Genomic DNA, 10624 nt, shown 5'->3' with positions numbered 1-10624 from the left:
AGCAGCTGGGCAGCCGAGCAGCTGTGGGAGCCACGCTTCCTCCTGGTGGTTTTCCCAGAAGGCGCCAAGACAGCAACAGCCTGAGGTACCACCTGGTTAGCAGGCTGAGATGCTGACTGGAGACCAACAGGCCGGTGTGCAGGCCGATGACTGGCGGGTCGGGAGTCTGGCTGGTTACTGGCAGGTCGGGAGTCTGGCTGGGAACCGGGAGCAGACACAAAGTCCTTGGCTCACTCAGGAAGGGAGTCCCACAGCCAGGGCTTACGCTCAGGTGGATAAGGAGATGGCTGAAGATCAGGAGGCTGCTGCGGCCCAGCAGGATCATATGGTTGTGACCCAACCGGAACTAAGAAAAGGTAAACATCAAATATGAAACTCAAAATGGGAAATGGAAATACTAGAAAAACCTAATTAAATTTATTTTGCATTTGCACTTTATCATTTTACATTTTGCATTTTAAATTTTATCTTTTCCACTTTCCATTAGGCGTTTGTCATTTCACATTTGAAATTTGGCTTTTAAAGCTGTATGTAAATGAGGAGGCGTGGCCCAAAGGCTGGAGGGAGGGTTTGAAACGGCTCCATATGACCAGCAGGGGGAGCTGACTGCTAAAGAGCACAGTGCGATGAAAATGGAGCATGTAGAGTGAGCAGGGGCGGAGGGAGGACTATTACTTATAAGGCAGCACACGGTGCAGCAGCTAAGAGGCTAACATTAGCGACAACTATATTAGCTGTTGCTGGCATGCTCTGAGAAACAAAATCTCTTCCTGCAGTATTGTCATAAGTGTCGTGAGGCGAGGTGCTATATGGAGGTATGTGGACCCAAAAGCAGATGACAAGGAAGCGGTCCCAGGGTGAAGTAGCCGGATGACTACCGTGTTTATTGTTGGGTGGAATGCAGGCAAAAACAGGCAGAGGTGAGCAGACAGGTAATGAGCAGACAAAAGCCAAAATCCAAAAATCCAAAATCCAAAATCCAAAATCCAAACAAGGTTCACGGGAGAACAAAGAATCCAACACAACTCACAGACAAGGGCTCGGCAAGGAACAACACCATGTGTACAACAATGATCCGACACAGAACAAAGAAAAGACCCAGACTAAATACCCTAGGGGAGGTGAGATAACAAGACACAGGTGCCAACAATCAAGGGAGGACCAACAATCAAAACTGGAGGGAAAAACACAGGCAGGAAGTAAAAACACAAGACACACAAGGGAAAGAGAATACTACAAAATAAACCAGGAAGTGACAATACCAAAACTACAACAATAAGGGTCTGCGCCTTAGCCAACAGTGAAGATGATTGGGCTAACGTAACTTAAGCAGCTTAGGCTTTTGGATATACCAAAATGGATTAACGTTAACTAACGTTACAGCACATATCTTCACTAAAATGTCTCGGCTAGTTCAGTGTAACGCAAGTAACTAACGTTAATCACAGCAGGTTTTAAGTGACTGTTCAGCTGTCACTTAGCTGTTAGCTAACTTACACTTGGTTACATATTGTGAGCATTGATCAAGAATGGTAGATTAGACTGTTGACAGTTGTCCCACCGGTTTTCACACACACACCCTGTGCAAGATTTTCAAGTATTTGCATGTAGAAACTTGCATCACACTGTTCACACATGGTAGAGTGGCTACAGGTTCAAACTGTACAAGTCACGGCATTACCAGTGCAGTAATATGGCTATTGTAAGCAATGATATATTTATTTACAAGATTTATAGCGTAGATTACTGCAGGTTATTCTTAAACCAGACTATTTGTGTAGTTGTCCCCAATGTATGAAGGAGTTTTCTACTTCACTGACCTAACCATTAACATGTTTATGTTTGATGCTAACATTACCGGCCGTGGTGACTTATCTGCTGTCAGCTGATCTTCTGCTAGTCCTGCGGCATTGGGTCACTAACATATTCTGTCTTCTGTGGAAAGATTAACAACCACAGCAAACACTGTAGTTCAGTGTTGTGTAGCTACTCACCTTACGTCAAACGGGAGGAAGGAACCACAGAGGAGACTGTTCAACTGTTTCCACTATGCCATATTTCAGTATCTTAATACAATATAGAACCCTCCCCCTCACTTAGAGAAGCTTGCACATACTGTTGTCATCATAGCATCATCATAACCTCCAAGTATGGAATTAGACCACACAGCAACAGGGAGCTGCTGCGATCCAGCCGAGAGTCCAGGAGGCTGCTGCGACCCAGCAAAGAGTCCAGGAACTGGGGGCTGCTGCAAACCAGCAGGGCGCCCAGGGACTGGGGGCTGCTACGACCCAGCAAAGAGTCCAGCACAGAGTCCAGGGACAGGGGGCTGCTGCGATCAAGCAGGGCGCCCAGGGACTGGGGGCTGCTGCGACCTAGCAAAGAGTCCAGCACAGAGTCCAGGGGCAGGGGGCTGCTGCAATACAGCATGGAATCTAGGGACTGGGGGCTGCTGCGATCCACTTGCAAATTTGTAAAACCTTTATTGTATTTGTGAAAATGCAAAAAGGCCAAGTGGAAGATCTCAGGCGGACGGTCTGGGGTCAGGACAGAAGAGCAGAGCCGGTCAGGAGGCGACCAGGAGGCAGGGCTGAAGGGCTGAGTGACGGAGAGACTGGCAGAGGAGCCTGTGGAACAAGTGATGCCAGGGAACCAGGAGGCTGCCACTTAAGTGGATCAGGAGATGGCTGAAGATCAGGAGGCTGCTGCGGCCCAGCAGGATCATATGGTTGTGACCCAACCGGAACTAAGAAAGTCAGTAATTCAGTTATCATTATGTAGAGTTACTCATTTGTTCTGCTGTCTTTAAAATACTCTAACTGTTGCTTTGTTGAGGCAGCAACATTATTTGTATTTGAATAAAAGTGGAAATAGGCATAACAATCTTGTTTTTTCATTACACTTCTAATTTTAGGGTAATAAAATAAGTGTTCTTCATCAAACTACCGCAGCAAGAGGAAGTTCCCACACTGGGTCTTGGACCTTTGTCTCCCAGTCAACTACGCTAACCACTCAACCATGCCTCAGCCCTGTCAGGCATGTTTTAAGTAGCATGTCGTATAGCATAATAAGATTTGAATCTAACATGAATCCACAGTAACAGTATAAGCGGTGATATTGTGGAAGTTGTGGAAATAAGACGAGCAGCTTCTCTTTCTGACAACACCTCTGTGTGCTGTTTATGCACAAAGACACAACAACATGGCGGTGACACAAATTCCGCTTAAAAACCAGCTGGCTCTGCTGTTGCCATGGCTACCCAAAGACGCCTTGAAGTGTGCAAATGAACATCAAACAGGCTGAATCCAAATGTCCGGACTTGTCACGCACTCACACCGCTCTGCCAGACTCACTGTGCTCTTCAGCAGTCAGCTCCCCCCTGCTGGTCATATGGACCCGTTTCAAACCCTCCCTCCAGCCTTTAGGCCACGCCTCCTCATTTACATACAGCTTTAAAAGCCAAACGGCAAATGTGAAATGGCAAATGCCTAATGGAAAATGGAAAAGTTGAATTTTAAAATGTCAAAGGTCAAATGTAAAATGATAAAGTGCAAATGCAAAATCAATTTAATTTAGTTTTTCTATTTAAGCTATTGATTTAAGTATTTCCATTTAAGCTTTTCCATTTCCCATTTTGGGTTTCATATTTGATGTTTACCTTTTCTTATTTCCATTACCATTTTCAATTTAAGCTTTTGCATTTTAAATTTCACTTTTTTCATATTCATTTTACATTTTCAAATGATCATTTTACATTTTAAACTTGCTTTTACATTTTCCTTTTTCTTTTTAAGTTTAATTATGGCCTAATTATTACTAGTAGTGTAATGAAATAATAATATTTTAAATTTGATCTCGTTTGAATTTACTATTTGAACATTTAATTTGAATTGTGGGAGCAGACAGCCCACGAGTGAAAGCGTTCGTCCAATCAGGTGCAGACAGGAAGTGTTTCCTGTTGTGTTTCAGGGAAGGAGAGCACCTGTCAATCATCTATCGTGACATCTAGTGGCACACCTATCAAGCTGGGTAGCGGCGCGACCCCTTGCGTCCAAAAACGCCCCTGTGGACACGTACCATCAAGGCTTTCTACGCAAAGCGTGGAAATGACGGATCCTGTGGACACACCGTAACCGGTTAACATGGGCGCCGAAAGGAAAAGCACGCGAAGCCCCTTTTCTCTGTTTTCTTTCGTCATGTAGCACCAATTTCCAAAATGTTTGCGTCTTTCTACTGCATAGACAGCCTAGTTTTATGAAAAGAGCATCTTTCCAGCGGTGAAATATCCCTTTAAGTATGCCATTACCAGCAGGGTGTCCAGTAAACTCACACCACATAATTTTTGCTAATCTAGTATACATCCGGGCATTTCTCACAAAATCCACATACTGTGCAGCTGGAACGCACTACACACTCAATGCGATGTCATACTTAGTGTGAAAGTATGCTAGTATGCGACTCAGCCTCAGTCTCCCCCCCAACCAGCTCCCTCACAGGGCCTGCCCCGCTACCTGTAGGCTTTGTAGTCTTTTAATGGATGCCATGATGGTTTGTAGTCCTTGTTGCATCCACCGAGAGTGAATGTATCTCCCCTCAACGACTCTACGTCTCATGACATCACAGTACATTCATATTTTGTGTCAGCAAAAATATTTGAGATGTTTTGTAGACAACGCATTTATTCATTACTGTAACATGTTGCACAATAACATCTACATTTAATACAGCACTTCTGAACGAGAGTATTACAGATCTGATAAAAACAAGGGGCTTCTTGGACTTTGATTGCTCACGCATGAGGCTAAAAATATTTCAAATCACAGAGGTGTTGTAGAGCCTCGGCTCCGGTCTTGACGGGCGGCTGTAAGTTTTACAAGCCACCACATGTCACTGTGCTGCTGCGAAGCCCCCAAGCTTCAAATCTGTTTTCGGCACAAATGGAAAGGAAAGCTTCATAAGGCGTCTTCCGCAGGTCACTACAAACTGGTCCAACGTGTAAAAATCAGTGATCAGCTGATGCAGTTGATGATCTGTCCACTAGATGGTGCACATTATCCATCACCATCCACAGTGAACTCATGAGCAGACGAGCATTTATAAGTAAAGTGTGGAACAAAACAGAAGATAATTACAGTTTGATTACAGTTTGACATTCAGGCTTTTCTGTGATCAGGGAGCCTAAAAAGGCTGTTTGTTGCTGGTTTAGTGCAGCTTCTTTGGCCATCGTCTCCATGAGTCTGGCCTTGTTTAACCTCTGAAACTCTGCTGGACTCACAGCTCAAACCCACGAGATGCTCTAAAGTCTCCAAAGATACCAAATATTTCAGGAGGAATTATGTGAAAATGTGTCCAAAATAATGCATCTAGAATATCTCAAGTTCAAGGACTAGTGGAGCCATGTAACACTGACTTACAGCGTGCGTCATACTGTCAGACAGTGTGGATTTCTTTTTAAATTTCCCAACTTCAGGGGCAAGTCAAGAGTTTAAGAGGATCAATAGATACATACAATTAAAATCCACATGTGTAATTTCTTCAGCCACATGAGTTTGAGTTACACGTAATTGAGTTTGCATTTAAAAGTTTGATCATAACTGAAGATGTTCTGATGTGTTTACACAGATCACAGATGGAAACAAAAGGAAGAGCTGGTTACTTGGCTTCACTCCCTCTGTCAGCCCTCAGGGATTTCAGTTCCTGCTGGGTGGTCGACTGATTTCCCGACGAGGACGCCGTGTTCTCGCCGTCGCCTGCGTCCTGTCCGCAGCGCAGGGCGCGGGGCAGCGAGCTGCAGAGGGCCTTCCTGAACATGGAGCTGGAGAAGACGTAGACGATGGGGTCCATGGCCGAGTTCAGGAAGTTCAGCCCTAAAGACACGATAGTGAGCTGGGTGAAGGTGTAGAAGGAGGCGCAGTCCCACGGGCGGTACGAGCGGATGGCCCACACCCCGATGGTCGTCACCGTGGTGGGCAGGAAGCACACCATGAACACTGCAACGATGATGGCGCACACTCGCATCGCCTTTCGCACCTTGTCTGCTTTTCCCATCTGTCGCTTCTTCAGGAAGCTGGAGATCCGGATGGAGCAGAACAGCAGCATGGCCATCGGGATGATGAACTCCAGCACGGTCAGGATCCGGTGCATGCCGACCAGGATGATGATGGCCCGCGACGCCTCTTTGTAAGACGTGAAGAAGAAGCACTGGGTGCGGTTGCCGCTGCCCTTGATGTGGTTGTAAGCCAGCATGGGAACCCGAGGACTGATCACCAGCAGCCAGACAAACGCTGACACGAACACAGCCTGCTGCTTGCTCATACGGTTGAACCGGTGGTGAGGGTGAACCACCTGGAGCGAGAGGACAGTGGTGATGCATCATTTTACGTCATTTTGGAGCAAAACTGTGTCAAAGAGCTGACGTTATATCGTCACAGTCCTGCTGTGTCTATACAGTTGTATGCAAAAGTTTAGGAACCCCTGACAATTTCCATGATTTTCATTTATAAATATTTGGGTGTTTGGATCAGCAATTTCATTTTGATCTATCAAATAACTGAAGGACACAGTAATATTTCAGTAGTGAAATGAGATTTATTGGATTAACAGAAAATGTGCAATATGCATCAAAACGAAATTAGACAGGTGCATAAATTTGGGCACCCTTGTCATTTTGTTGATTTGAATACCTGTAACTACTTAGCACTGATTAATTGGAACACACAATTGGTTTGGTGAGCTCATTAAGCCTTGAACTTCATAGACAGGTGCATCCAATCATGAGAAAAGGTATTTAAGGTGGCCAGTTGAAAGTTGTTGTTCTCTTTGATGCGAAAGAAGCCTTTTCTGCACACACGCCACAAACGGAGTCGCTTGAGGTATGCAAACACACATTTGGACAAGCCAGCTTCGTTTTTGGAATAAGGTGCTGTGGACTGATGAAACAAAGATTGAGTTATTTGGTCATAACAAGGGGCGTTATGCATGAAAAACACTTGCTACCCACAGTAAAATTTGGTGGAGGGTCCATCATGCTGTGGGGTTGTGTGGCCAGTGCCGGTACTGGGAATCTGGTTAAAGTTGAGGGTCGCATGGATTCCACTCAATATCAGCAGATTCTTGAGAATAATGTTGAGGAATCAGTCACAAAGTTGAAGTTACGCCGGGGCTGGATATTTCAACAAGACAACGACCCAAAACACTGCTCAAAATCTCCTCTGGCCTTTATGCAGAGGAACAAGTACAATGTTCTGGAGTGGCCATCCCAGTCCCCAGACCTGAATATCATTGAACATCTGTGGGGTGATTTGAAGCGGGCTGTCCATGCTCGGCAACCATCAAACCTAACTGAACTGGAGATGTTTTGTAAGGAGCAATGGTCCAAAATACATTCATCCAGAATCCAGACACTCATTACAGGCTGTAGGAAGCGTCTAGAGGCTGTTATTTCTGCTAAAGGAGGCTCTACTAAATATTGATGTGATTTTTCTGTTGGGGTGCCCAAATTTATGCACCTGTCTAATTTCGTTTTGATGCATATTGCACATTTTCTGTTAATCCAATAAATCTCATTTCACTACTGAAATATTACTGTGTCCTTCAGTTATTTGATAGATCAAAATGAAATTGCTGATCCAAACACCCAAATATTTATAAATGAAAATCATGGAAATTGTCAGGGGTTCCTAAACTTTTGCATACAACTGTAGCTTCTGTTCCACCAGCCTCGGCCAGACAATGGATATTCTCATACAGGGTTTATTTAAATTAGCAAAGAGAGATGAGCATCTACAGCTGAACTGGATTCAGTTTGATCACTTTGTCATTTTTGCACTGAAATAAAGTCTTATTTCTCCTAAGAGCTGTAGTTAGTCGGTCTTTAGGGGGCAACATGCACTGGCAGCGTATGACGTGCGTCAACACACCTGCACTGAGCTTTAACCCAGCAAACAAAATGACCTTTGAACGTGAATATTCATTATTGACCTTGGAAATAATGATTTGACGAAAAAAATCTTAACTCAAGGTCCACTTACCAGCTTTTTTCAGAGCCGTTCTGTTCCAAATGTGTTCATTTTAACTGATTTTAAAGTGGATGCTATTCAACGCTATTGCTTATATAAATGTGGACATTGTTACAATATTTTCTTCATGCAATGGATTAGATTGGTTTGGCCAAGTTTTCATTCGTACTAATACCGCTTACAGTGGCAGTCGCTGGACATTTCAACCATTTATCCGTTACTTTAAGCTAACTATTTCAACTGTTTATTAATTACTTGTAGCTACTGATTTCAGCTGCGTATGCAGAACTTTTAACTGTTTCAACTTCTCTGCTTGTTTGTTTTATGCACTCTCAACGGCAACACCTGCCGTTGAGCTACAGTTGCCTCAGGTGAGAGGTGTGTCAGCTCTTTGTAGCTGGTAGCTTACTGGTTATTGTGACAATAAAGTTACTAAGATCAACATTTCTCACCTTAAAGTAGCGGTAAATTGCCACCACAGTCATGAGTGCGATGCTGGCCGAGCGGTTAGAAAACATCAGGAAGAGGTTGATCCGGCACATGCCGTCTCCAAACACCCAGTGGCCCCTGAGCAAGGCATCGATCCTCAGCGGCAGACTCACCAGAGCCAGGAAGTCGGCGATGACCAGGTTGAAGAGGAACAGGTTGTTGGGGTTCCAGGCCTTCAGCTTAAAGCAGAAGATCCACAGGGCAACTAGGTTTCCCAGTAGCCCCAGTATGACGTCAATGGTGAGGACTGGGGGCAGGATCACGCCCTCCAGTTGAATACCAACCGGTGGGCAGCCGCCGCCGCCGCCTCCACCACCACCGGGGCTCGGGGTCGTCAAGTTTAAAACTGCGGTGGTGAAGTTTTCATTTTGCTCTGTTTGCATTTTGGCAAATGAAATTTGTGTTATTAACTTTTGTCTATTCGAAACAGATGAATCAAATTTTGGGAAGACGGTAAAAATAATTTTAGATGATGCTATTAAAAACAGTTGTGGGTTTGGTGGTTGAATTAAGAACGAGGAAGATAGCTGCGTGACCCCCCACAGAGGAAAGTTTCGAGATTCAGGAAATTTGCCACTTCCTCTTTTCACCTTCCTCCTTTTTTCTGTTAAAGGAAATCTGTGTAAAAATAAAAAGAACAGAGAGCACTTTTGTGTTTGTACAGGAACCAGTTTCACTTCTCCACAGGTCAGATAATAAGGAATTTTGAAAAAAACATGTGGAGTGACACAAGTCTGATGCACTAATATCTAATAACTTAAAAACATTTTCAGAATAAAAGCATTTCATCTAAAAACTAAAATGATAAAATGGATAAGTCTTGATAAGTAGCAGTTTATTATAATGGTATATGATTTATATATTTATGGTTTCTAGTAAATACAATTCATTTACCAAATACAAAATACTGACAACTCTAAACACTGAAATGCTATCACAAATTAACTTTAAATTAAAGTAAATAACGTAATAACATACAGCATATTACCTTACAAATGCAATTTAACATCCTTTAAATTTTCCAAACTTAACATTAGAAAACCATGCAAGAAAATACAATTTAACTGCACCAACCAAACTAATGCTATGAAAATAAGCGTTTTAAAATATGTGTGTAAACTAAAAATGTATGAAACTTTCATTACATGTACTTTAACGTGTTGCACATTAAATAGTTTCCTATTGAAGAAAAGTAGTTTCTCATTAAACCCATTCATCACGGCACACACACATATATAGGTTAAAAAAGGTTATGTACATTTACCCACTTATCACAGTGAATTATTATTATTATTATTGTCCTAGTATGTAATGTCCAGAACTCACCAGTCAGCCGTATTAAAGGATTTCATTCATAAAGTGTTGGACGCAGGAATGGAGGGATGTAAACCGCTGTCTGTGTATTTATGTCTCTTACAGGAGGATGTTCCTGTGTGGTTGACTTTCATCAACCTTGTCGTCAAGCAGTTACCACACTAATAGGCTGCTAATACATGCAGCGCAAAAAAAAGTGACACGTAAGATCAGAAATCCTGTGTAAAGCCCCTTTCTCAAGACATTTCGCCAGGCGGCGTGGTGCTATTTATAGATCTGGCTGAGGTGATGTACAGGCATACGTACCAATATAAAATGAATTCATCTGTAGACTCACAACAATTGAGGCAGTTTCATTAAATTCAAACATAAAACCAACTTCCTGAACTGTATCAGCAAGTAACACAGAAGCTGAGAATAATTATGAATGAATCATCTAAAGTCTTGAAAAGCAATCATTTTTATTCTGTTAACTTTGTTATGTAGGATGTAGATTGTGTTTGTATTGCTAAAGCTAAAGCTACAGCTAAGTTTTTTCTTTTTTCTCCTAAAAACAATGCAATGCTACATTATTTTGGCCATCATAAAGATTAACATTCAGCTAAAATGTAAAGTATCAGTAATGTTAGCTGCTAACGTTAGCCAAAATAAAGATTAACATTCAGCAAAAATGTAAAGTATCAGTAATGTTAGCTGCTAACTTTAGCCAAAATAAAGACTAACATTCAGCTAAAATGTAAAGTATCAGTAATGTTTGCTGCTAACTTTAGCTAAAATAAAGATTAACATTCAGCTAAAATGTA

General features: G+C 42.8%; 1 protein-coding gene across 2 annotated transcripts; it reads right to left on the bottom strand.

Annotated features, from left to right (window-relative positions):
- Positions 1-4661: 4661 nt before the first annotated feature.
- Positions 4662-10047, bottom strand: LOC122867862 (hydroxycarboxylic acid receptor 2-like). Of its 2 annotated transcripts, none has more exons than XM_044179216.1 (3): positions 9834-10047; positions 8471-9125; positions 4662-6345 (listed from the first exon to the last, which is right to left on the bottom strand). In XM_044179216.1, exons 2-3 carry the CDS (start codon positions 8888-8890, stop codon positions 5653-5655), a joined length of 1113 nt encoding a protein of 370 aa, XP_044035151.1. In that variant the 5' UTR covers positions 8891-9125; positions 9834-10047; the 3' UTR covers positions 4662-5652. The 2 variants fall into 2 exon arrangements, with proteins under 2 accessions (XP_044035151.1, XP_044035152.1); XM_044179217.1 differs by having other exon boundaries at positions 8621-9125; positions 9834-9990.
- Positions 10048-10624: the final 577 nt, after the last annotated feature.

The sequence above is a fragment of the Siniperca chuatsi genome, linkage group LG20 (genome assembly GCF_020085105.1).
Source record: "Siniperca chuatsi isolate FFG_IHB_CAS linkage group LG20, ASM2008510v1, whole genome shotgun sequence".
NCBI lineage: Eukaryota > Metazoa > Chordata > Actinopteri > Centrarchiformes > Sinipercidae > Siniperca > Siniperca chuatsi.
This window is presented reverse-complemented; position numbering and strand designations above follow the sequence as displayed.

Coding starts and splice junctions, on each gene's coding strand:
- LOC122867862 (XM_044179216.1), bottom strand. CDS start 8,890: ATGCAAACAGAGCAAAATGAAAACTTCACCACCGCAGTTTTAAACTTG. Junction 6,346..8,470: donor CAATTTACCGCTACTTTAAG/GTGAGAAATGTT, acceptor CTCTCGCTCCAG/GTGGTTCACCCTCACCACCG.